General features: G+C 39.1%; 2 protein-coding genes across 6 annotated transcripts in view; both read right to left on the bottom strand.

Annotated features, from left to right (window-relative positions):
* scaf8 (SR-related CTD-associated factor 8) overlaps positions 1-21064 on the bottom strand; it is a 31052-nt gene extending 9988 nt beyond the window's left edge. Inside the window, exons 1-3 of one of the 3 annotated variants that reach the window (XM_049595971.1) lie at positions 20926-21064; positions 19908-19991; positions 120-164 (exon numbers count right to left, since the gene is read on the bottom strand). In XM_049595971.1, the coding sequence (XP_049451928.1) occupies positions 120-164; positions 19908-19991; positions 20926-20955 (159 nt within the window). In that variant the 5' untranslated portion in view covers positions 20956-21064. Of the gene's footprint in view, positions 1-119; positions 165-15970; positions 16065-19907; positions 19992-20925 lie in introns of those variants that run through there. The other 2 variants (XM_049595972.1, XM_049595973.1) reach the window with 2 other exon arrangements.
* A 724-nt stretch (positions 21065-21788) lies between these two features.
* The window catches only part of LOC125900765 (connector enhancer of kinase suppressor of ras 3-like), a 56334-nt gene continuing 51225 nt past the window's right edge, over positions 21789-26897 (bottom strand). For all 3 annotated transcript variants that reach the window (XM_049595977.1, XM_049595979.1, XM_049595980.1), the window contains 6 exons: positions 26598-26669; positions 26429-26493; positions 23917-24041; positions 23446-23797; positions 22963-23153; positions 21789-22810 (listed from right to left, as the gene is read on the bottom strand). In XM_049595977.1, coding sequence (XP_049451934.1) covers positions 22610-22810; positions 22963-23153; positions 23446-23797; positions 23917-24041; positions 26429-26493; positions 26598-26669 — 1006 coding nt within the window. In that variant the 3' untranslated portion in view covers positions 21789-22609. The remainder of the gene's footprint in view (positions 22811-22962; positions 23154-23445; positions 23798-23916; positions 24042-26428; positions 26494-26597; positions 26670-26897) is intronic.

Raw genomic sequence — 26897 nt, forward strand, 5'->3', positions numbered from 1 at the left:
CAGCAGACTTAATAAAGTCAGTGTCCTCAAAAATATGTATAAATCTTGCACAATCACTATCTTGTAACTCCCAAAGTTCCTGCATTTGGCTGACATAACTCATATAAACTTTAACCCACCTTTTGAATGAACTTCTCCACACTCTGAACAACATGCTTGTAGAACTGAAAGAGAAGCAAAGGAAAGGGACCATTTTGAGTGACTTGAACAGCAGTAAGTCAGAGAAGAGCTCTACAACAGTGGAGATAAAACTAAAGCAGCAGCAGCTTTGGTTAGTTAAAACCTGAGAAAGGAACAGAAAATATAGACCTGGGCTGTGAAAATGAATGTTTGTTCTTTTATGTTGAAACATTTCTTCATTTGCCCTACCTGTGCCTGTACCTACCCACCTATGACAACTACACTGCTTTGCGATCGCAAAGAATAGTAAAAACTGTATTATCATTTCATCTTCCTAATAAGAAAAAGCAATTACTCCAGGCTGCGCATAATTACTTTCTTAAATGGGTAATAAACAGCACAGTAAATATTCCTCTAAAAATAATGAGGAAGATTAGCTTGGGAACCAGACAAATCTGTGACCCAAAATTTTATTTGCTCCGGCAGATACGTCTGGTCACCCTCCCCTTCAAACTGATTTCCAGCAACCAAAACCTGACCCGCTTTAGGCCAATCACAACCTACCCCAACACTTATTAGATAAGGGGCAGGTTTGATATTATGACTGTCATCTTGCAGGGCCTTCATGCTTTATGCAAAATACATGATAATGTCATTTTTTGCCCATGCTCCCTCGTGCCAGAGACACTACAATGAGCATTAAACTAGCTTAGCAAAAAGGAGCACCACCGAGGCTTTATCACAAACAACCAAGATGGTTCCAGTGGATGTGGAACTTTCGTTCATCCTGTCCTGTTCACTACGCCCTGTGACCAAAACAGTCAAAAAAGTCTATCTATGTCTACTACTCTCATACACATTAAACAGAAATTCTGAAGTGCTTAGCCCAGTTAGCTGGATTAGTCAAGCTCAAAGGAAAGTTAAATGTGTCTGAAAGTATGCAGACATTGTTCAGCTGAAGCCAGGTATATCATTGGAAACAGCTCAGACATTTCATTTACGGCAGCATCATCTGAAGGTGACAATTTGCGGAACGGCACAAAACAGACTGGAAGGCGAGTCCTTCTCCCCACAGCTTCATGTGGATATTATATTTATAAGTGTGTTGTGCCTGCTCTGTATAAATGAGCGCAAGCTGCAGTTAGAAGTCAGAATCTTATGATGAAGCATTAGGCCTACATTTACACTGCTGACACTGGTGTTAAATATTACTTTTCATGACAATATTCCAGTATTTGAGTGTTTTAAAAGTTACAGTAAGATCTAAATTGAACATTTACATGGATAACATTGGTAGTGGTGGCCTTAGCAGAGTGCCTAGTGCACAAGCGGTTAGAAATGCTGAAGAAAAGGAACCAACGAGGACAATAACAATACATCACAGAACAAAAAGTACTCTACTAAGTACGGCTTGTTCCAGCAAGACCCCGTCTATTCACTGCCGTTATTTCCAGTACTACAACAAACATTCAGCATCCACCTGTGTGTATGTAAGCAAGTAAGAGAGACGAGACATCTAAATTTCATGAAACAAATCTGAAAGACCAAGATGTCTGACACAAATGATGACCACAATAAGATGTTCAGTTTACAGCCTTGCTTGATTCAGTCCATGAGCTCTTAAGTCAAATAGGACTATTAAAATATAAAAGGTAGCCAGCCAGCAAGAGGTGAGTCGACAGCTATTAACTGACAGCTGGCAGCGTGGGAGCTGTCCAGATACTGGCTGTGCCTGTTCAAAGCATCAATTGTTTATGACAGTTTGGCTCAGCCTTACATTACAGGCCAAGCAAAATACTAGCTGAAGACAAACTGGTTACCACACATATTGATGACCTACTTAAAAATGTACTATTTTGCAGTTGAAAGGTCGGACGGGAGAAGGAAAAAGCAGGGCAGGCCGCACCAAGTTGAAATTTATAACCACAAAAATAGCCAATTATCATGGAGCTTCATTTTTTTGAGGTCTATATCATGTTTCCCTGCAGCCTGGGGGTTGGGAACCTCTGCTTTAATCTATAAAGCTGTGCAGACTCTGCACAACTTTACAACTATAACACAAGGCTTGATACATTTTTTAGTCTATAAATGGTCTGTCAAAGGCAGGGAATGTATATTTCTATTACGTACCATGGATAGGTTAATATAACAATGATCTCTATTTCTCTACTGCTGTCTACACGATCAGCAGCTGAAATCCCTTTGTGTCAGCCTGAGCCATTGTTTGCCTATAGAGAGAGATGATGCTGAACCTTACAACAGCACCACCCTGGCTGACCATAACTACACTTGTCTGTGCCCCTACTACTAATACTTGACCTTATTTTCATCTGACTGACAAGCTTAAAGTATTTGGGAAAGAAATTATATAAACTAGATAGCTCTACTGAACTCCCACGACTCACTCTGTTCTAAGGCTGTGCAATTAATTGTCTGGTGATCGCGATTACGATTTCGAGGTCAAACGATTTCAAAATTAATGAAATCAAGGGTAAATGATTTTTTGGTCAAGGACGCCTCATGGTTTTTATTTTGTCTTCTACAGAAGCCACACATGCGCAATACCACCCCTCCCCTCCTCCTCTATTCACTCCACGAGCCTGTCAAGTAGGTAAACTACGAACAATGTGAGGAGATGGTGATCACGGAAGATTTCAAAAACCGCGTGCGGAAAATGGCAGAGGGAGAGCGAGAGAGGTTGGTCTGTGTCTGTGTGCATGTGTCTGTGTGTGTGTGTGTGTGTGTGCACATCAGGGCCGAACTTCGCTGTGCCCAGTGCAGAGAGCAGAGGAGAATTGTAAACGTGCGACCATGTACAGACAGAAATGACATGCCGTCGTGTAAACAATTTAAGTCATCACGTGCGGCGCATAATCGTGATTTCAATTTTGACCAAAATAATCGTGATTATGATTTTTTCCATAATCAAGCAGCCCTACTCTGTTCCCAGAGCATCAGCCAACAACGGTAAGACCAATGGTCATGTTAGAGAGCCTAAGACTTTTGGAAGTCAAAAGTGTGTGGCGCAGGTTCACAAAACATGTATGGTGATGCTTTGCTAAACCTTTACAGACACAACTAAAAAAATACACATCTATCCTCTTCATATTACAGTCAAAGCTAACATGGCTGTTTGCCAGGCTATTTTTGCCTCTATATCCGGAAGGATTTTGACGAAGAGGGCTGAAGCACTACATATTTTGATTGAGACAAATAAAGTACACACCAACTGATGTCATCTGGTGTGGCAACATAGTCCAAGTAAAAGTTCAAGTTCTACAATTAGCCAGTAGATGGAGTCAGAGTACAGGAGATCTTGAAGCCAGAGATTAGGGTTCTCTATCAGAGAGGACCATATGGAGGAATATGGTCATTTTAATTATCAAAGTTCAAAAGCCACAAATATAAAGTCTGTCAAGCAACTGCAGGCATGCTCATAACATATTATGTAAGCCTAGGATCAACATACAGGCTGTGAGGTGTTACTGTCGAAATCAAAGTTTACTTTTGTCACAAATGCATCCCAACTGTCAAATCATTTGCATTATTACTGATGGTGCATAAATATTACATAAGATATGTTTAAGCACATGCAATTTGCTTATTTTAAAAGCATTTATCAAAAACTACAACAAAAAACCCTTTGTGGAAATCTGTTGTCAGCATCTTTAACACCTTGCACAGATCTTTGAAGTCAAAGCAATTATAAAGTTTTTAACTATGCACACTCAAAGAAAACGGATTAGCTCACAAAAAAAGCATGACCCATGCTTAGGAATGGCAATGACTGTAATACACCATTGACAAAATTAAAAAGTACCTCTAATATCCCACACAATTTACACTTGCCTACCCTTGACACTATGTTGCAGTAATATTTTTTTATTTCATCTGCTTTAGATGCACTAACAAGCATAATGCAGCCTGGATTCAATAAAAGCATCTCACTTTGTATGCCATTTAACTTAGAGCCAGCTGTGTGTCCCCAGTAAGGCTTGCAGTGACAGAACATTAACAGTATCAAAATGGATTTGTGTCAAAACATATTAGCAACACAATGTTGGAAAAAATGTCAGCTGCATCAGCCAACTTGCTAGTAAGCAGTAAAGCCTGAAATGCTGTCACTGAAAACATCTGGAACTAATAAGTAAAGAGAGGCCTTGAAGCTAGGTACGTGCATGGTTGATCACCTAGACAATAAAGTGTTGCTATCCTCACTTGTCGGTACAACCATTACTAGACTGTTAAACTTTTTATTCAAGATACCCTGAGGAAACGAGAGGAGTTTGGATCTACAGGCTAACCAGACCCCCTGATCATCAACGGCTCTCCCTCTTCCTCTCACACAAACACATATGTGCTTTCAGACTCAATGGATAGAACTGTATGCACAAAAACGGTACAAGTCTGTGCACGTATGTTCAACGTGGAAAGTATGCCTGAGCCTCTCGCATTCACTTGCACCAGCTGGATGTCTTCTTGCTAGGCTGAACGAGAGAGGTGCTTTCGGGTGCACAGGAGACCCCGACAAGCCTGGACCTATGTGTGTGTTTGTGTCAATTTGTGCGCATGCCCACAGATGAGAGAGTTACCGCATGCATGAGTGTTTATGAGAAGCGATGAGGTACATTAAGTACAAAGTGAATCAATTTCATTTGATAACTTTTATTTAGTGCAGTTGTCATGTTTTGTTGTAAGATGTTTAATGTTCATAATGCATGGTGCAAAGTGCCCCACAATTCAGCTGCATTTAATATATGATTTGGTCACAGTAATTGTGATTTATGATTTCAAATGGCTCTTACAATATGCACAATATTTGTTCCCAGCAGTGTTTATTAACCTTATTGATTAAATTCTGCTGATTTTTTTTAAAGTTTTTTGAGTGTTTTCTTCCTTCTAGACTAGTGAACTAGTGCAAGTTTACACTTCTGTTTAAACGTCAAGGAAATTAGTCCTTAGGAATATTACTACATGAAGAGGCTTTAAAGAACGCAACTTGATGACAACATTAGCCTTTAACAAGTACAACGTATACCCATCTAAACACAAAGTATCAGTGGTCCCAGTAAGCCAATTAAAATTTGATATTCAACACTGCCCAATACTTACAGACAAAACATAACAGCTTGACAACAAAAAAGGGTTTGAAATGTTATAACTCAGTGTCAATTAAAATGGGCAAATCACACTATCATAATAATGGGGCTGGAAATGATTTCAAAAGCCAACTCAATCTAATCTGAGAGTGGAGTATAAAGACCTCACATTCTATTTGAACTGTAGACCACAGAGGAAGACAGTCTGTATTTTGACCTCTTTAGTATTATGGCTTTCACAGAACATCTTAAGAATTACAACACTGCTGTGATAGATGCACTGAATCAATGTAGTTAAGGGCACAAGTACAATAAACATCAGAAAAAGCCTAAATTCTCTTGCTGAGTATTTAGACTCACCATGTGAGCATAAATCACAAGGTTTGATGAGATATTTATAATAATGTTGTTGTAAATGTGGTCATACAATCAGAAAATTAATGTAAATCAAAAACTAACATGCACTGAGAATTATGTTTTTAATTCCCAGACCTTAAAAGGGTCTTCGCTGATTTTTAACCAGCTTTGTATCAAAACAATTTGAGTAGTATGCGTAACTGAACAGTGGTTAGCTTCCTTCCACCTGGCCAGTGCCTATAAATCCCTTCTCGTCTCCTGGCAAAACTTGCTTTCGCAGGCACTTGGGCTGTTGCTCGAACTACAGGCTGTACGCCCGCATTTTGATATTGCCTACCACGCAGGCCATCACCACAAACTTAAGGAGTAAAGCAGCAGATACTGTTTCCTGCACAACGAAAACAGGCTAAAAAAAACTAGGCAGTGTTGATCAAGTATAAACCATGACTATGATACAGAGTTGCCTTTTCTTCGCCTCAAATGTTTCCAGAAACATGGTTTAGCATACTGTGTAACTGTGAGAGATCGAGATCATGTCTTGCCAGCCAGCCACCATTGTTTCAAACAGACATGTTCGCATTATGTCACCCATGAGTAGGAGTGTTTATTGGTCTGTTATGGTGCTGTACATTCTGGTAGTTGTAGGTCTCCCTCTTGGTAAAAAAATCGTATCGTATTATTAAAAGGACAAACTTCCCAGTAGTGAAAAACTGCTGGAAAAATACTGCAACCTCACTGGACAAAGGTATGCTTCTCTCACAGAAGGGAAGACACATGCTCATACACTAGTTGCTGCAGTGTGGACCTGTCTCTAGGCAACTGATCTAGCATATTGCACAGCCTGATTAAGTGTACAAGGATAAGAACAACTTTGCAACAGTTGTATATCTGACAAATAATTATGAAAAATAGCACATCAGCAATATGTTTACCATTAGAAAGACATAGACACATTGGCTACCTTTGATGAAGCACATGGGAGGGGAAAAACAAGCACAGGTAACAGCAAGCCAGGGTTTTGCTGTCTGATAATTACCAATTCTTGACCCAAAAAATACGAATAAATCCAACATTAGGATTGTAATCCACTGAGAATTTTGCCAGTCATATCAGATTTGGCTGTTCAATATACATGTATATTCGATGAATCGCTTTTTTTCCCCCCATAAAAAGTGTTCAAGTTTAAATGAGGTTTAGTGGGACATTAACTGTGACGGGGTATTTATGTAAAATAGTAAACAAACTAACTGCAGAAACGATGGATCAGAAATGCGCTGGATATACAAAAGTGGCTCTGAGCTGTGAGTTTACCACTTGTAAGTTGGAGGCAGAAGATAATGTTATCACACAGTCACAGTGCAAAGTCTCTCCATCTCTGGGCCACTGCAAAGTGTACCAAAAAGTTGTCTCAAAGTGAAGAGCACCCACCCTGCAGCCTAATGTGGAGACAAACATGTCCCCAGACGAACACTACACAGCACACTGACTGGTAAAAGCAAACAAACAGTAACAACAAAAGACACTACTTAAAGAGTGAGGCAAACTCAGTCAACTGAGGGGGGCTGGGGGCAGCCCTATCCAACATACTTAAATGCCTCTGATTACATTTTTTGGTGAAAATAATTCCCTTTGAAATGTATTTAAATAGGTTAAATTTAATTTCTCAATATCACTTTGTTTAAAATACTTTTATTTTATTTTTTTTTAATAAATGTCTTGGAGAAAAAGGCCTACAGTAAACAGAAATTACTTGATTTCAAGTCAGCAGCAGTACAACATAATTAAAAATTCATGAGACAGATAGGCTAAGCCAACCCAAAGGATCTGTATCAGGGCCGATCTAGGCATATTTCAATGGCTCATCAGCTAAAGTAATTCAGATCAAAATCTGATCCTTTCATTACTGCACTCTGCTGTAATTTGTACACCTCAGCCTGACTGGGCTCTCCAGTGCACGATCCCACTGCATGAGCTATTAAAAATTAGCAAGTAAAAATGAAATATTAATTCGGCAGAGTGGTGACTGACCCTGAGTTCAGACAATGAAGTTGGAAAGACACACATATTCACAAAGCTCCAACACTAATGATTTTCAGCAATGCAGTGTAGAAAACATTTAGCTGTAGCTTCTCATTTAAGCCGGTGCTGAGTGTTGCTTTTAGTGGTTAAAATGACAACTGTCGCAGGTGGTGAGCCATGTCAGCTGTCAACAATTAATTCAATCAGTAACTTGATGACAGGCAAAGTTAAACTTGGCTGTTGTCTGTTTGCGTGCTCTCGTTGACATTACTTGTCAAAGATAGTTTGTGAGCCAAAACCTCCAATCTGTAACATCAGGTTCACAATAGCCGCTGAAGCGCCCCATTTTCTTAACTGTTGCGCAGCTACCCTTCAGCAGTCGCCTGGCTGTTTACACCAGTCGTTTCTATGTGCTGGTCAGCAAGCGATTGTGTGTCTCTGCTCTATTCTTATCACACGTAGAGAGCTCTGTCTGCTTGTGTGTCTCTGTGTGTGTTTAGTCTCTTTCGCTCTCTGTTCAGACACATTTGACAATGTGGAAGCATGGGATGCATATTTTGTCATTTATCACAAAGAGATCATTTTTATCATATCTAATATAACCTCTGTATCATTTACTATACATTTTGAGAGTGTCTTCCTGACAAATTTGCTCACGACTTGCAGAGAAAAAAAGACCAGATGCTGAAACTATCACTGCAGCTTGCGAGTCAGCCAGGGTGCTTAGTGCAGCGTCCAGTGTAAAATGCCCAATCAGTTGACATTGGCACCAAAAGCAAGTAGGCAGCGCTTCACAGAAAACTGGTGCGCTTCGCTGCGCTTTCTTGTCCAATGTAAAACTTGGCATAACACCACTGTAAAACCACAAATGAACTGAGTGTTTCTTACAAATCCAAAAGAATGACACATCTACTTTCTAGTGGTGTGTGTGTGTGTGTGTGTGTGTATATATATATATATATATATATATATATATATATATATATATATGTTCCCTAAGGTCTGGAATATGATTTGTAGGCCGGGCCATCTCTGTGGCACCACAATGTTTCCTGAAATTTACCTTTATTAAAAAAACTGCAACTCCTGCAATTTGAATATTGCACTTGGCAATTTAGATTGATTGTGTGCCCTAGATCGTGTCATGTCACTGCCAGGGATGGAATTTTCCCAAGTGAGCTCAATGATTTAAGCTTATGGACTTTATATGTTTACACCATTAACTTCAGTATTTTGACCAAGAAACTCAAAAAAATAAAGTGTGTGACATAAACTAGTCTATAGCTATGTCACAGGCCATTTAATCGACATTAAAGTAACCAGACTCAATTTGGTTAATACTGGATATTAAGAGAATCTATTTGCTTATGTGAAGCCCCTACGATGGTAGGCTAGTGTTAACTTTATTTTTAAAACAGTGTTACAGAGTTATCACGCACGTGAGTCCAGTGATGGGACTTGTTTTGTTTGGAATATAATGTATAAGCAAAAGTAGCCTGCATTTCTATAAAAACATTAAAAATCTTAGCAGATAATTTTTGACAAGAATTTCTCACCTTTAAAATGGACACAGACATTTTCCAGGACACGTAGACCAGCACTAAGGTTTTCCAACGGAAACCCAACAGTGGGCCAAACTGCATCTCTAACCTCCCTAACCTGAATATTGGGCTCATTTGTAAAAAACTTTCTGTGTAAAGCCTACCAACAAGGCAACACTTTGAGTTGAAACAAAAGGGGGTTTTAAAACTTACACTAAGTTTAAAGAACACAGCAAATGTCCTTTCACATAGCTAGTTGGTTCGTCGGGTAGAGGTATTGATACACAATAACCAATAAATCCTTAGTAACTACATTAACTTTACATCTACAGGTGCTGGCTCAAAACAAAGACAGATAAACTGAGATGAGCGAAAAGGTTAACACGTCTCAAAGCTACATGGTTGACTGTGATAGCAGTTACAAGTTTTAAGTGCTGTTATAGACAAGACGACATAAATCTTCATGTTCACAAAGGCGTCCTCAGGAAGCGCCCAGAAGGGAGTATTTGAGAGGGCTTTGACTTCGCTTTCAAGTTAAGTTCTGAACTTAAGCTTGTTGTAGCCTTAACAAGGCCTCAACTAAAAGTACTTGATCTCTGAATTCTAATGGAAAACAGAAAGACTGTTTAATGTTTACTGTTGGGAGATGTTTATCTATACTACAGTTGGGTCAGTTCTCAGTAATACCAATTCGGTTTGATACTCCGTCTTGGACCGTTTTTTTTTTTTTTTTTGGAGACCGACCGGATCACATACTCGTGCACGCAAAGCACAACCGCGCGGACTCCGCTCTGCGCACCAGTGTCACACAAAAGACTGCTTGGCATGTATTTTTCACATCGCGGGGATTTTTCGGACATTTTTACAGTAAACTACAACGCGGAAGTGCACTTGACTATGGAAGCCCGAATGACTACGGACATTCCGACATTCCTGAGTCCACTCCGCTTGTAGTACGCCCGAGTCTGTGGGCACCTGTGTCTGCCTCTTCACCAAGCACACAGCGAGCAGGAGAAAGAGAGGGATGGGGGTGGGGCAGGGACTGAGCTTGGGGGTTCGAGTGCGCATGCGCCGAGGCCTCTACTGTAGCCTGGGGAGTCGATAATGGCGGACAATTCAGTCTCGAAGAAATAAAAGCATGCGCCACTATGGCAACACTTTGGCTTTGAGCCAGATGAAGGAGGCAACCCTTGTTTGCACTGATTGAGTAAGCTGCAAAATTTATTTGTAAGGAATAAAAAATGTGTTACTGTCACTCTGTTGTCCTATGGTCGTTTTTTATTTTAAATGAGTCAGTTGCGCCCCAAGTGGTGAAAATCCGGTATTACCGACTTGATGCGGTTTTTCACAAAAACCGGACCGTTTTTTGTTTCCTCATACCGACCAAACCCTAATCTATACAATTCAGTCTTTTTGGTTACAGTACTGTTGCTGTGTATATTTCCACTATTTGTATCTGTAAGATGGCCTATGCTAATATCAGTTATATATATATATCAGTTGCAGCCAATGTACTGATGAGAATGATAAAGCTGTAAGTCGTCCCTCCTACGTTAATCAAGTTCAGTTGGTACATGCCCACAGAGTTCCCAGAACAGGTCTAATCAGACTATTAATTTACAACTATTAAATGAAACTATCAACTATTTTGATAATTGATTAATAGGTTTGAGCAACTGTTTAAAGAAAAAATGTCAGAATTCTCAGATTCCAGCTTCTTAAAAGGTGAGTATTTCCTTGTTTCTTTACTCCTCTCTTACACTAAACTAACTGAAAACCTTTGGGTTGTGGAAAAAACAGGACATATGAGGATGTCATCTTGGATAAGCAATGATAAATGTTTTTCACAATTTTCTGACATTTTATAGACCAAAATTTAATCAATTAATTGATCAAAATATCAATGGATTAATTGACAAAACCCTAAGCCCTATAAGGCCTTGCAACCCTAATAAACAAGAGGCCTTTATGTTTTAGTTCCTATTATGGACTAAGGTAACAATTATGTTAAGGGCGTTTTTTTTTTGTTTTGTTTTGTTTTTTAACAAGAATATGGGAACTCATTGCTATTTATTTTTGAATATTTAAAAATGTTAAATATGTTTTTTGTTTGTTTCATCTTCTCCTTTTAATTTACTTTTAGATTATTCTGGTGCAGAATCAGGTGGTCATTTCTCTCTTCATTTATTCCTTCATCTTCTTTAACTGTTAGCACACTCAGAGTTGTCCTTGCAGCCAGAAGATCTCATTTATTCTATGATGTCTTAAATCTTGTTGTAGTGTCTTGTATAAGTGTGAAGTAAAACTTCCACATGCACAGAAACATCAAACTCTCTGCTTCTAGTCACAAGACTTCCCACGTTCTGCCAATAAATAAAACAGTACAAAGGAACAGATGCCCTTCATCCCTGCTGAAAGCTGATGTCATAATGCTGCTGCCATGACTGTTATTGCATGTTATAAAATCAGGAACTTTTTTTTTTCTGGAGACAAACCAGAACATAAAGTGCCCATTCTAATGGCAAACATATTGTGTCGAGTATTACTGCCTTTTATTGTACATAGAACCTACATTTAGGTTAATTTCATTTAATTACAGAGCAGTCACTACTACAGACTATTTACATATAGGCCTTGGTAATGTGAATAATGAGGATATTTACTGATATTGTCTCATAGTGATCACAGGCCCTGGAACTGAATCGAAATAAAATTTTATCATGCAGGCTTTGTTATATCAGCAAATACTGCATCGCTGTCCATAGACTTAATACTATTGAATCAAGACGAAACTTGCGATTTCCATCCCTAATAATAAAGTGGAACTAAAGGCCTATAATAGTGTCACCATACTAACATTTTTGACTCTGATATAATACCTAGAAAAATATTGATATTCAGTGTTACAGGGAAAATTTGACATGTGGGGCATACAATTCCATTTTTTTTATTTAAAGATACCTATAACAAGGCTATAACATAATAATGACGACTTTTCTTGGTTAGTAGCAGAAAACCACAGAATGACTGATGAAAACATTAACAATAAGACAGAGCGAGAAAGCACAGCTGTTACCAGTATATCAATACTGCATAAAATGAGTACTGAAACTTAAAACTATTCATTATTAATATGTATTAATAAATTGATACTGACCGCTATTTGACTGGCCACTATTTGAGAATGTATGATAATGGCTTATCTTTTAAGTAACTTGGTAATAATGTTTATTGTAAATTAAACAAAGTTTGATGGACGTGTTATGCCACATTTACCAATTATCAGACAAAGGAATCCCTTTAAAATCTATATAAATTAAATACATAAAAATTGACTTAACTGATACTAGATGAGCCTTCATACTCTAACACTAAATGAACGCTGTGTGCCACAGCTGTCTCCCTATCAAAAGTATCACAACAAAGATAAAAGGTGACAAACTGAATGTGTTACAACTTCCACATAGCACAAACTATTCAATGAAGCAACAAGAATAAATCACAAGTATGAATTATTCAATTCACAAAAGATTTCAAGAGGACTGTTATCACCGCCCTCCCTTTCCTGTTTGCAGAAGAGAGGAAAGACACATTCATTACTGACGACGTAGCAGACAGACAGCACAAAAAGAAAAGAGACAGCCATCTTCAGCTGAAAAGCTGTTAAAAGGCACCGCATCTGAGATTACATACTTCAACAGAGACAGTATTAGGTGTAATACAAGCAAAGCTTATCGAACTGTAGCCTCCTAAGTATGTGCACTGATGCCAGTTTAAGAGAGTAAATGAAATGGCTGTTGGGTAATTAAGAGCATCACCACTTAGCACAAACATTTTTCAGCCAAAATGTCAAAATGAAAAATAATTAATTCTCAGTCTCTCAGAGTGGTGAAACTGAGAAGTCTGTGGTGAGGACAATCTGAGTCTTACATCTAATGCAAGTCTTGACAGTCCACTGCCATGTCTTTCCCTTGACCTAGATCTGAACATCCACATTTGTTATAGGGCTGTCGCTTTTTATTCAAAATTTACCATACTGTTCCAGTGAGGGAAAAATAATAATATTCCATCATTAATGAGATGTCCTTGCTCAAAATTTACAGTGTGTTAACGCAGCAGGCTGTGCACTGCAGTTCAGTAGTTGGGTGCCTTTGTTAAATGCACTGTCACCAGGGTTGCACATTACCGTTGTTACCCACCTGCCACTGTGACTGGTGGATTACAAAATCTACCAGACACTCAATAGTTTAACATTGTTTTTTTGGCTGTTGAATGAAGCAAATCTAGCAGCAACTTACATGTTTTACCAGCATTTGGCTGGTGCTTTTTTCTAACCCAAACTATCACTCTCATATACGGCATTCCCTGCTGCCCTATAAGTAAACTAGATTCTTGTATTCTGCACTAATGCAAAACAGAGAAAACTAGTGAGGCGTGCTAAATGAATAATCAACCAAACCTGCATTTTGTTCAGTACTGTACATAAGCAAATGATAATATTTGTGCTCCATGGGCTACATTTTTAAATAATAATTTTCAATAATATTGGCGGGTCAACATGAAAGAATTGAAAAAACTCCTAAGTTTTGCTGATAAAGTAAGACATTATATCCCTAGGTCAGCCACCAGCAGGTAAACGTGAGGGCTGGGAGGTGAGGCTGAGGCTGGCTTGACCGCAGTGTTTCATGGTGCTGCTGCTGCTCTGACATGCCTGTCCGTGTGCTGTCAATGTCCTCTCTTCTGCACTCCAATGTTGCCAATTATAAATTTGTTTTTTAACAACATGAGAAAATGGAAATGTGGCCTTACAGCGTTTGAAAAGTATCAATTGCAGTGGTCTTAAAGTCAGTGCGTGTCAGCTGGCAGCTGAGAGCCGCGCTCTAGTGTGCTCACCTGTGTGTGCGTGTGCGCACATGTCCGTGTGTGTGCGCATCGGGGCGAAACTCCACCGTGTGCGATATAGAGAGCAGAGGAGAATTGTAAACGTGCAACCATGTAGAGACAGAAATGACATGCCGTCATGTAAATAAGATAAATAGCATAAAACTACTTAGTTTGTTTGATAAAAGGACAAGGTATAGACCTGTTCTATCGGCCTGGGTATGAAGCGTCCGTAGCGCCAAATAATGTAACGGTAGTTTCTAAAGAGCTAAGATGGAAAAAGAGAGAAAAAAATCAGCAGCGGCGGTCATATTTCAGCAGCAGCAGTGCGCCGCTGCTAGTTGCATATAGGGGAAACACTGCTCTTTTCGGCATGAGTTCTTCTGGGTCATTGTGTTCTTCTTCAGCAACGTGTACAGTTGCTTCCCTTTAAGAACTCTCTCTGGCAGCCATTCTCGCCTCTAAACTTTTCTCTATGCTCTCACTCTAGCCAGCTCTAGCACGCCTGTGGTGTGCAGCAGTGAAATGGGTCCCCACTTAAACACTTTCCTGCCGCGCACCTTTTAAAAAATGGTTTCAAGTTTCAAGTATAGTAATAAAATGTATGTTGAACCAAAATTTACCTTTCCATTTTCATTCCTTTATGGGTCATTCCGACTGATAATAATATAATTTTGTAACACCTTGATATGTAATATTTTCTGAGACGATTATCATCCTGTGTACATCTCATACCATTGTTTGTTTACCAAAATTTAACTTGCACTACCATGCACATGTACAAGATATTTTCGAGCCCTGATTTTTAGATTCAATGCCATACATTAAAAATTGTGGATAAATGTCAGATTGTTGGGGGGGAAAAAAGAGTAACACTTCAATGACAACAAATCTTAAGTTATCTGTTAGCTTGTCTCTCAGTTATGGCAGTGAAGATGCAGTGAGTCAGGGGGAGCCACGTTAGTTCTACATTAGTTAAGGACTAGGCAAGCTGGGTTGTGTTCAAAATAATTCAAAGGAATTACATTAGTTCCCATTCATTTGTTTTTTGTAAGTGACAGCCCTAATATTTTGGTCAGTTGTTGTTCAGCACTTGAAACTGTGTCTCAAACACCAGGACCACATTAGCAGAGTTGACACTTGCAGTCCTTTCACAACAAAAGTGCTACCATATAAAAAGACAGCCACACTGGGCGTGAAGAGGACATGAATCACTGCTACTCTGTCAAAACAAACATTAAGGGTTTATGCACTGTGAAACCCTCAGGGAATTAAATTACCATGTTAATGAATACTGTCATATTAATGTGCTACTAACAATGGCTTACTCTTAAATAACTACCAGGTTTCAAATATTCTGCACAAGGTGTGTCTTATAAGAACACTCAAAATTAATATCCATCTTAGACCACTCAGCCCTAACCAGCCTATGCCATGTGAAATTAAATGTATTTATGTGATATCTGTTAGAGATTAATGCTGAATTAGAGACTCTGTTTAGTGTTAAAGCAGCACCTTTCCGAATTTGGATCCAACCCAAAGGTGAACAAACAACTGTCACAGATGGCAACTTGTGTATCTGCATCCTCACAACTCCTGTATTCAAACCCCATACCAACTAATGATTGCTCCAGCTCCATCAATATGCAATATGAAGCAGCTCAGGAAATGTTCTGACATGACTACTAGGAAAGAGAGGTGCATCAATAGGACCACAACACAAATACTGCCATCAGACAGTTCAAGAAGACAATTAACAAGATTGCACCTACAACTTCTGACACAATCAAGAGCACAAAGCCAACATCGACCCACGCATGATAACCAGAGGGAGAGTATAGCCCACAGTGGCAACAGCAAAATCCCCACTACTCTGGGTGTGTGGGAGCAAATTAGGTTTTAAATGATTTTAGTCTTCTTCCATCTTCCTTGTGAAACAACCCATACTCCTACCTAAGCTGGTTAGGGATTCTCTTATCTCTTTGTAACTCTCTCCACCCCATCCTCCTGCTTCACTTTCAGTGCTTTGGGGGAGCTGGGAGAGCTGCTGAGGGAAGGGGAAACGGGTGTTATTCACAAGCAACATGAGGCACAGCAACACCAAAAGCAAAGCAGTTCCTAAAGAAAGGCCTATAAATATTGAATTAATTCACATGTAATTTTACTACTACTACTACTACTAATAATAATAATAAGTTGTAAGAAGAATATATTCACTCATGGTCTGCATCCTTTAAGCATCTCAGAAAAAAATGCTGATCAGTTCTGCATTTCAGGTGATCCATAACCACAGATGGTCACAGAGACCAATGATTGATGATCAGCTTTTCTCTGACAGGCTTTTAATAAACCCAGTGGGCAGGAACTAGACGTTAGTGTACTGTAGTCTAAGCACAACAGACAAATTATAGGAAGGTTTTCTTCTGGCTAATTATGGGTTTGCATGATTTCAAGGTACAACTTGACCTTAATATTGTGGCAAACAATAATGCGCATTAAAACGTTTATTTTTGCCTACAAATGATCAGATTATGGCTCATACATTGTGGTGTGTTTGGTTACTGACTCTTACATCGCTGTGTTAACTACAGAGAATTTTAGAGAGGACATAAAAGGTGAAGCAACCAAAATATCACAATCTACCACCAACATGTGATCCATAAACAGCTATTGTTAAAAGATTTTTGATAGGACCATTTGCAAGACTTGAAAGGGGAGACCAATGACTAGGTACCACAGGGTCTTAATTTAAATTTAAACTTGAAGCTGTTTCTATATATGTCACAGAAAGTTTACAAACAATCTAATCAGCAAAATTTGGTCAAGATTTAGTAACTATATTTTTATGTTATTTGAGATGTTATCTAATACTCAAACACAAAATTCAAATCATAGACTGATGACTGCGTTTTTTTTCCTGTTTATTGATATTGTATAAGGTGTAACCACTGCTAATAATGGATGCTGTGAGGTAAGGCTGTCAAAAAAAGACGCGTTCTGGCAGCTGTCTTGACAGGTTGCGTGACCGCCTACACAGCTGGTTTACATGCATAGCCACAACCCAAACGGTCTTTTAGGCCTCAAGTCCATTTTCTTCCAGTTTACGGGTGCAACTACAGTGTTTGCAGATTACGTAGCTACTATCAAAACATGAATAACTACACCAAGGCTCTCAAAATGACGTTCAATTATTGCTTCTACAAAATACACAGGTTCGAACCATTTTTGCGAGGGATTTTGTTCAAATGGGGGAAAACCAATACAACAAGAGATATTACTTCTACTTTTACAGGTATATTTATTGCAACACCTACATACCTACACAGTAAAAAAATAAGCAAATAAAACACTGCCATAAACTGCAAAACTTCATTTAAACATCGTCTATCTCTCCCTCCCACTCCTAAATGAGAAGTAGGGTCTTTTTCGGATAGACATGTATACAATCGGACTTCTTTTTGCAACAAGTGCAATCACCCTCTGCTGGCCAATAGAAAGAATGCAGGTTTAAGGCACTTCAGCAGTCTTTACTTTTAAGACAGGAGATAACCCCTTAGTGTGAAATGTTATCCAATGGCCTAACTTTGCACAGGATAGATTATATTTATACTGATTTAAATGAAAAATTTACATTAAGTGCAGTGGCCCAGGCCCACACAAGGCAGACAGCTGCAGTAGTGCTACTGTTTTTTATTTTAAGACATTTTTTATACAACTCAATTACACAATCAAATTTAGAATATTCCTTGATAGACCAAACAGCAGTACTGTTACTGAGGGTGTCCAGTGTGGCAGAGGACTGAAGTTGCTGCTGTGAACACATGGTGTTAAAACGAGTACAAATTAACTGTGCTTAGTCATACTGTTTCAGCTTAAAATATTTTTACCACCCACAGAAGCCCTTGCATGTAATTCCACTGGGGTTCTTTAGTCTATGTAGACACAACTGAACCTGTGAGAAATCAAACAGTCAGCTCTAACACGGCTTTCAATCAGAGCAGTGGCTCAGAGAAGCAGTCCTCAATTTCCATTCAAAACAATTTGTTCATTTTAACACAAGACAGAAGCGCTGAGATTTGACATCTCACAGTAGGAAGAGCATGGGTGTTGGTCCAATGATAAAATGAATAACAGCTTGAATCTGTTTGGACGCTTGGATTCAGGGCCCTGGTATTGTGCACACTTGTTGCAGAGTTAGTGGGACACTTTAACAATGGCTGTGTTCTATTTATGTTATCTGAAACATCTGTGCTTTATTTACAATGGAAAGTCAAAATGTCTAGTGTGAAAGGGCCTTTGCAATAAATTCAGCTAATAGATTAATACTCATAGTGCAAATATGTTACATTCATTTGATTTTGAATAGACAAACACAAAGTTTTAGTATTAAGTTTAATTTTTATACCATTTAATCCAAGTTCAAGTGTCCTCTTTGGAATCATCCACTTTTGTTTATTGCTAATTTTACAGGTTTTATTTTTCAATAGCATAGCTTAAAAACCAGCTCATCGCCACTGCTTTGCACTGTGCTCATATGGCGGTTACAGCTGACATCTCATTGCAGAAGCATAGCGCCCACCCTCCAGTTCCCCACAAAGGGTGAATTTTGCATAGAGCCCCTTTAATGTAAGGCACACTGCACCATGTTAGTACTAACTACAGCAAAAAGTGACTGCCGCATTCTGGTATAACTGTCTGGTTTTCACATATTAAAAAAAAAAAACCTGCTACATCACCCGCGACTTAATTTTATCCTTAACCAACCACTCCATAGTTTATTATGAGTCCCATAGGATCTCAATCCTGGTGCAGCCCCTACCAAATGCCTACAATACATATTATCTGAGGTAGGCTGAGCAACATTAACTGTTATTCCAGGTGTAAGGAAAATAACTCGCCCAGTGTCCATGTGATGGGCTTTGCTCATGTTCCAGCATTGTAAGGGTGTCCAATATGACAATTTGGAATTAGCAAAAACACTCAGTACTCATGTGCATCACACTAATATGATTTGGCTCGCCTGCTTGTTTAGCCTCTCATCTAAATTCTTCCACTAACCCAACAACGCTTTCTTACTGCCTGCATTACTTGAAAGCCTCGCAACTACATGCTGCTGTGACATGAGTTTGTGTCTCAAGGCTTTACACAAAACATAAAGAGGTACATGAAGAACAACGGATGCCTTTGTACTATTTTTAGGTACTGCCTTTTTTTCTTGGAGGTATTTGTGAGAAGATAAAGTCATCGGAAGTTAAAACGCAAATGCGAGCCATTCATGGTCTCACACAAGACTGCAGAATTTAACTGCTACAATAAAAAGAATAATTATATCCTACATACTATGCACAGATATTCATAAAGGTAGGATGCCAAAAACAATGCACTAGGTCTTGTGGATTAGTTTATATGAGCTGACAAGGCTTGTTAAAGTAGAGTTTACATTTTCATTTCTTTTTCATGTTAGCTTGAGTTTATTTTTTTAGTTATCTTTCATGTTTAATCAAACACAAATATGCCATTATTTGATGAACTAGTATTCATATGCTATTTGAATGATATTTAAACTCTATTTAGTATTATTCAAGTGACACACTTCATGCAGTTCGTGGCTGAAACACGTTCGTAGTAGGGTATGAAAAAAAATCAATATCTGTTTCGCATTTTGCTTACTGTCTTATCACTCTAAAAACAAAAATGGACACATAATTTTGGTGTCTTAAAAATACTTATTTTACCTATGTTTACACATAAACACTAGAAAAATCATGCTCAACCCTGTATGGTGATGCATGAATATTTGTCTTAATGTAAGAATTAGAGAGCATGTCTCTTTCTTGTGCATTTCTTTATTCCCCATTACCTGCATGATCCTTTAACACTACATACTTACTTTTATAGCTTTGATTCCAGACTTGGTGATCTGTGTCATCTTAGCCTTGGAGATTGGCGGCTTGTACTCGTTCAATGAGTACAGCTGAAAAATGAAATGGGACAACAGAAAGAACATTGTGTCATAAAATGTAACCACTAACATCAACAGTTATTCAGGACTATAGGAACAAGCAGGAGTCTAAAGCTGAAACTTTGTTTACCATATGCAAAACACTTAATTTGGATGGTTGTGGTCAGAGAGCCACCCAGGTCTTGGTAAGACGATGTGGTGGGCTTGCCTCTGCAATAACAAAACAGCCCTTCGCAATTCCTTTGCTGTCAAGTGTGGAATTCAGTTCATGTTAGTTAACTGTGCATGGATGAATGGTGGGGCCAGCGTTTATGGCGGTGAGCAGACAGACTTTATTAGCGTTAATGCAGACAAATGGGTGCCGCTATTAGCTAAGAGCCCTCCGATGGCTAACGGTTAACCTGGCTAACGCTAACTGTCTTGTAGCAATTGACGCTAGCTAGGTTACCTAAAGTCGTTAATATTGTGTACAACAATAATGCTGCTCTGAGATGCTAGGTCAGAGTTACTGGTAATAATTGTCTGTCAATAAGAGTATTTTACGTTACCCACGGCCATGGTATTTAGTTAGCTCACCAAGTTATCTCGCAACTGAAGCGGTTTAGCTAACTTTTAGCTAGCGACGGTTAGTTAGCGTTAGCACTAACGTTAGTCTGTGGGAGATGTTTAACGTTACTCATATTCTGGCAGCCAAACACGATGTGTCAAGAAACATATTTTCTTTACAGCTATAGTGAGTACAGTTGACATGATTTAGACACTGAATAACTCCAACGTTATCATTGCATTGTTGTGCACGGTGAGCGGCCTTGTGTGAGGCTACCCTCCTCCTTTTCTGCTACTTGATGCTAACGTTAGCGTGCTAGCTAACGTTACGGCAAATGTGATTAACACAACAGTTTCTACTCGCAGTGTGTTCAGAAATGTGCAGGTGTTTCAGACAAACCTCATTGTTAAAGGCTTTGACGGCCTCCATAGTGTTGCTCGCAGTTGTCTGTAAATATTTACAGATATCTCCTCAATAACCGGTTACAGACATGCATGCTCGACGTTTGCTGAGATGGAGGAGACTGCCAATATGGCGCATAACCTCAATAGGAAATCTGCAGAGACCGACGACTCCTAGCGGCAGGTTGGTGACACTACAGCCGCTATCAAGCGGTCCCCTATGCTGCTTGACTGTATCAGAGCATGACATCACAGCGGTAGCTGTATATAAACAAGCAACCATCTGTGGTGACACTGACCACATGAATAAAGTGGAAAATGTTCAGTTTTGTATTAACACTTTATTTCCCTGTAAACAAACAAGCACACTGACTTTCATACCAGAATCTACAACAAAGAGAATTGACATCACACTTTCATTTACAGCTATTTACACTGAGCTATTATTTAATATGCACATCAGATGAAACATAACTCAGAAAAAAAAATGTCTTTGTGCCCAATCCTTGTTTGGGCCCCTACCAGCAGGTTAATAGTCTGCTGGCCCTTTTCTAAACCTGTGGCTCTGCTCAGTCACATAATGCCCAATGTCTGTATCTGAATGACTTCCTAATCATTTGCATATGTGTAACTAGTAGAGTCTTGTTTATAAAGGGCCTAGGGTGGTCTGCCTCAAAGAACAATATTTATTTTTTTATCCTGAGAATTATCAACCATGCATCCTAGGTTTAAATGCAAACTAATACTGCTACATCCTGTCTTAAGTCCAATAGACTGTAAAGACCATTGGTATTGGTTAGTGATAAAGTCTTTATCACATTTGCACTAAAATATAAATTAAGATGTCTGTTATTGTCACTATTTGTGGTAAAAAAAAAAAAAAAAAACAACAACTCCATAGCATGTTTGCATTAAGGTTGGAATTCTTCATCTTAGAAAAGTTTGTTTTCATGAAGTATATTACATAATTACATTACAGTTTCAACTGAAAAAGAAGTGATTTTTTTTATTTCTTGGCTTTAAATTACTCTGGTAACAATGATTTCACACTGACTCTTAAAAATTTAAATCTGAAATTATCATGACCAACTTTTATTCTATTAGTGCAGGCCGTGGTGTTCAGTTTATAAAGTCTTGACGCTGTTTGACAATTTCTAAGGCAAACAACACGGACCAGTAATTCAAAATAGTTGCTGGAAAACACGTGTGTAACAGGCAGTGATGGTGCATGGCACCAATAATCGACTGAACAACAACAGTTAAAAAGTTTTCACTTCTGACGAAATCAAAGTCGATAAAACATACTGTAAAAACAAGTGTTTCCATGCAGAGAACAATGGATCCATTATTACAACGTACTCCATTGTTCCAAATATTAAAACAGTTTATGCATAGGTTTACAGAATTACAACATAAAAACAATCTGCAAAATTTGCTAATCTTACAAATTAAACAGTAAAAGTAATACTAAGACACATTTCACATTTTATGTGACCTGCTAATCATATAATGCCTGCATCATCTCCATTTAGGAACTAAAAACACTCTTCTTCATTGATCCAGTTACTTGTTGAACAGCACTTAAAGTCTGATGATATGGAACAGTAGTCTGTGTGTGTCCAAGGTATGTGGGTGTGAAATCCTCCGAGTCCAGACACCGTAAAACCAGTCATCAGGAGTCTTTATAAACTGGTTTCCACCACAGGAGCAGCAATGACTGATGCTGCAGCTTTTGTGGCCTCTGATGCCACCTGCTGGTCCTGTTTGGCACAGATCTCCTGCACCAAAGGTGCATTGGCCTCCTTCCACTCTCTGAACTTGTCTGAGGTCAACCCTGGGTCCGACAACACCTGCTCTATTGCCTGTAGGTCTGCCTCCTTTGACTGTACCAGAAAAAAGAGCAAAGAAAGTGGGAAAAATTAAATAATTGCACAAAGTTCTCCACATTCTAAAGAACATATATACACTTGTTATTCACACACCTGCTGTACTGTGATATAAAGTAGAAAAACAGACTATGGAACAGAATATGTACCTTTAATGTGCTGTTGAGAGTCCTGATAAGGTGCAGTCGATCATTGACAGTCTGGTTTTTACAGCGTTTTACGAAGGAGGCCCTGAATTCCCTTTTTGTGGATGGTTTCCGATCCCCTATTGGCGAGAGGCTGGCCTCTTTTAGATGAATATACAGCTTCTCCATCTCATCTGAGCTGTTCCCACATTCCCCTGTAACAAAATACTAAGTTATATTGCGTCAACAGCATTCATATCACAAAGATTACATTGCATAACAGCATGTCCTGCAGGGATGAAACATTCCCCAGGTCACAGACAGCAAAATGCTTTGGTATCAGATAAACAATACATCAATGCTGCCTGACAAAACAGACCACAGACAAAGGAGACAGTGTGCGAAACATATTACAGAATATGAAACAGACTGAAAATGTGCCAACAAACATATTAACGTGCAAACCAATTAAACAACAACCAATAAATGAGTAAACTAAAGTCTCACCTTCATTTCCAGCACCTGAAACCACCCTCTGTGCCTCCCCCTCCGCAGCAGGGCTTTCCTCACTGGACTCTGTTTCCGACGGGTCCTGATGAGACGAGCTCTCCAACACCTGGGAGTCATCCTCTTCTTCCGTCTCCTCGTGCGGAGGTTGATGTGAGTGTACTTGAACTGAGCACACCACTGCTGTCTCCCCAGCAGGAGGGGATGCCTGCGAGACCAGGTCCAGCCAGGACTGCCGCTGCTTGGCGAGTGACGAGGAGGAGCTCTGTGATGTCATCGTACTGACGGGGGACGAGAGTGAACCGTTGGCTTCGCTGGGGACTGCTGAGGAGTAGGGGGGAGGAAGGGTACCCTGAAACACAAATACACAACGGTTAGACACAATAATCCACAATAAATCAACAACTGTTTTGTTTGGTGAATGGCCCCTACTGTACAGTTGTGACTATTTGTAGAGGAGGCATGACTGACCTGATGTGTGCTTCCAGGTGGACCGGATGCGTCCACGGAGTCCCGCAGGGTTTGTTCAGAGTATGGTGGAGGGGGGATCTCTGTGCTTTCAGCTTCTTCATGGTCACTGGCTTCACTATAACACTCTGCATGGGAGACACACACAAAGTCACAATTCATTTCTTGACACAAAGGACCTGAATCCAAGTGTTCAGTGAGTTAAGTTTAGTTTAATGAAACTAGTAAGTACTAATAATTATGATGAAACTGGAGGATGTGGGTGATTTTAGTCGTGTGGGGCTCAGAACTGACCAACTCAACCTCTCAGTTCAATGCCAACAGCTGTACTGTACTGTATTTGTCTTAATGCCCTGGGACCAGATGCACAAAGCACCTTAGGTTAAGATTTTCCTTAAAGTCTGAGTTAAGGTTTCCTTGAGATAAAACTGTTTGCATCAAATATCCTCAAGGTTTCCTTCAAATGTTCACTTAACTTAATTTATGTTTGTCTTATTATCTTGGTCTTGTAATTAAGGAACTGCTTAAAGTCTGTTTATCTGCTGGACCTTTGTAACCAAAGTAAGGACAAAACCAAAGTACCTCTGACTCCATCTTAACTGCAACATGGCTGAGTTTATGGAAATAACTGAGAAAAAATAAGGCTTCCTGAGAAGACTGTTCCGCAACCAGAAGAACCTGATGGATTTTGTGCTATAAATTTGACCGGAAGTCAATTTATAAATGTCATCTGGAGTTGGATCACTCAACTCTCCAAGGCTGTGCTCCTCCAGTCCCTTTACAATTAATGATTGCTCTGCGGTTTTATGCAATGGGATCTTTCCAGTCAGTTTTTGCAAAGGTATTTCATGTAAACATAAAGTGTCATACTTAACCCTATGGGCCCTAGGCGTTTTTGGGGTATTTTTACTGCCTTTACTTCTAAGCTCATATCACAGTCATTATAAAGGCTACATACACATGCTATATCTTGTTTTTTTCAGGACAATCTGGGCTAACCAGATTTGCCATCTTTACATGTCCTCCTATGTGCCTGTATCTTATATTAATTTTTATATCAATGAAAAAAACAAATCCGTGTGACTAAATTCTTACATTTTTACATGTATCTCACCATAGCAAGTTGGAAAATGACATATTCTGCCACATATGAAGAGGGGAGACTCTCTGGAATCTGGCATTATAAGAACCGTGATGGTGGGATATTCTGTCACTTCACAGCTGTCCAAAACATGTGGTTTGTGCCAGGCGTGATTGCCAGTATTTTTTCATTATTGCAAGAAATTCCATTGACTCATTCACAAGTCAAAAATGTGTTTTATCTGAAAGAAACATGCAATATTTACATCTAAGATCATAGAAAAATAGTCAACCAAGTGCAATGATGTCCTCCAAGATAATATTTGCCACTTTGTTTCCAGTAAACAACGTTTGTTGTTGTTTCTCGGTTTCAGTTATATATTGGGGGGGCATTTTGGGCATTGGGGGGGGACACATGTCCCCCTCAATGTATATGGTGACTACGGCCCTGTCAGGCATGCATAATTAGGCTACAGTTGTCTGGGTGCGCAAAGGTGAAGTGGCTAGTCTTGTCATACAAAGTTTAATGGAGTGTCACCTGGACAATATGGAGATATTTGCATCTTGAAAGCCGGACTACAAATGTGGATAGACAGGGAGAAACACACACAAGCCTAAGACGTGGTAAGACACATATTCCTCACTATATGAAGTGACTGATAACAAGATCTATATCATGGATTGTAAAGAAATTCATCAGGTTTTTATTTTATAGACAATTAATCTGGATTTATAGCGTGATGGGATGACAGCACAATGATGTGTGTGGTATCATTGCATTCGCGAGTAATCCATCCAAGAGTAATGTGTGTGCAAAGCTGTATGAAAGTTCTGTTATACATCATTTTAGTGTAACTTTATCATTTTTTTTTCACAGTGAAAACATTGGACTACCGACAAGTGCTTGGCCTTGTCGGAAAGCTACAGTTCTGCTGTTTCACATGATATGCGTGGCTTCTCGCTATGACGCACAGTCGCGGAGAAAATCAATAGAGAAAACAGGTGTGAATTTGGACGCACTATGCGTCGTTCGAGCCCATAGGGTTAAGGAAAAAACTTAAGGTGTTTTGTGCAACCAGCCCCTGATGTCTGGATGTTCAAAGACCTTCCAGTTGTCCTATGTCTTCAGCCATTAACCAATTGAATTTAGAAAAAGAGAGAAACCTAAAGTTGTTTAACACATGTCACAATCATAAATGTGATTAAATAATATCACAAAATTCATGGTGCACAGAAAGAAATGGTAAATGGAGGTAGATGGGATTGAACCATCAACCCACTCTACCTCCTACCACAGCAACTTATCTTTCTTTGTGTATGCTTTTCTGACTTTACAATAAATTTGGCTTGAAACCTCTTTAAAAAGTTACAAGGCTTTCATTCACGAACAGTAACAGGTCACAGAAATACATTTCTGATTTCCATGGATGCTCACCGACTGCAGTGCTTCGTTCTGTTGGCTCATATTGAATGGAGGCTAGCCCGAGTTTATTCAACCATCTGGGGAAGAAAAGAATATTCAACTCAATAACATTTGACAAAACACATTTGAAAGAAACACCCTTAGAGAAATACATACAATATTGTATTTTTATGTGACTTACAAGTTCATCTCCTCGTGGCTCTCAGCAGCAAAATAGAACATCATGACCTGTGGGTGGCAAGCTTTGAACGCACTGCATGAGGAACAGTAAACAAAGAGCAGTTGAGCAAAAGTGAAAATAATCTTCTATTGGAAATCATGTAAACTGTGAGTTAAACTTTATTCTACTTCACTGATCATTTTCATATCTTGACTATATATTTCCTATCACTGTGTGTGGGAGCTATTTCTGTGTCATTCAGGTCCCAGAAAAGTAGATTACATAGTTCCTTTTGAATTCAAACCACTTGTGGGCGGCTTA

The sequence above is a fragment of the Epinephelus fuscoguttatus genome, linkage group LG14 (assembly GCF_011397635.1).
Source record: "Epinephelus fuscoguttatus linkage group LG14, E.fuscoguttatus.final_Chr_v1".
NCBI lineage: Eukaryota > Metazoa > Chordata > Actinopteri > Perciformes > Serranidae > Epinephelus > Epinephelus fuscoguttatus.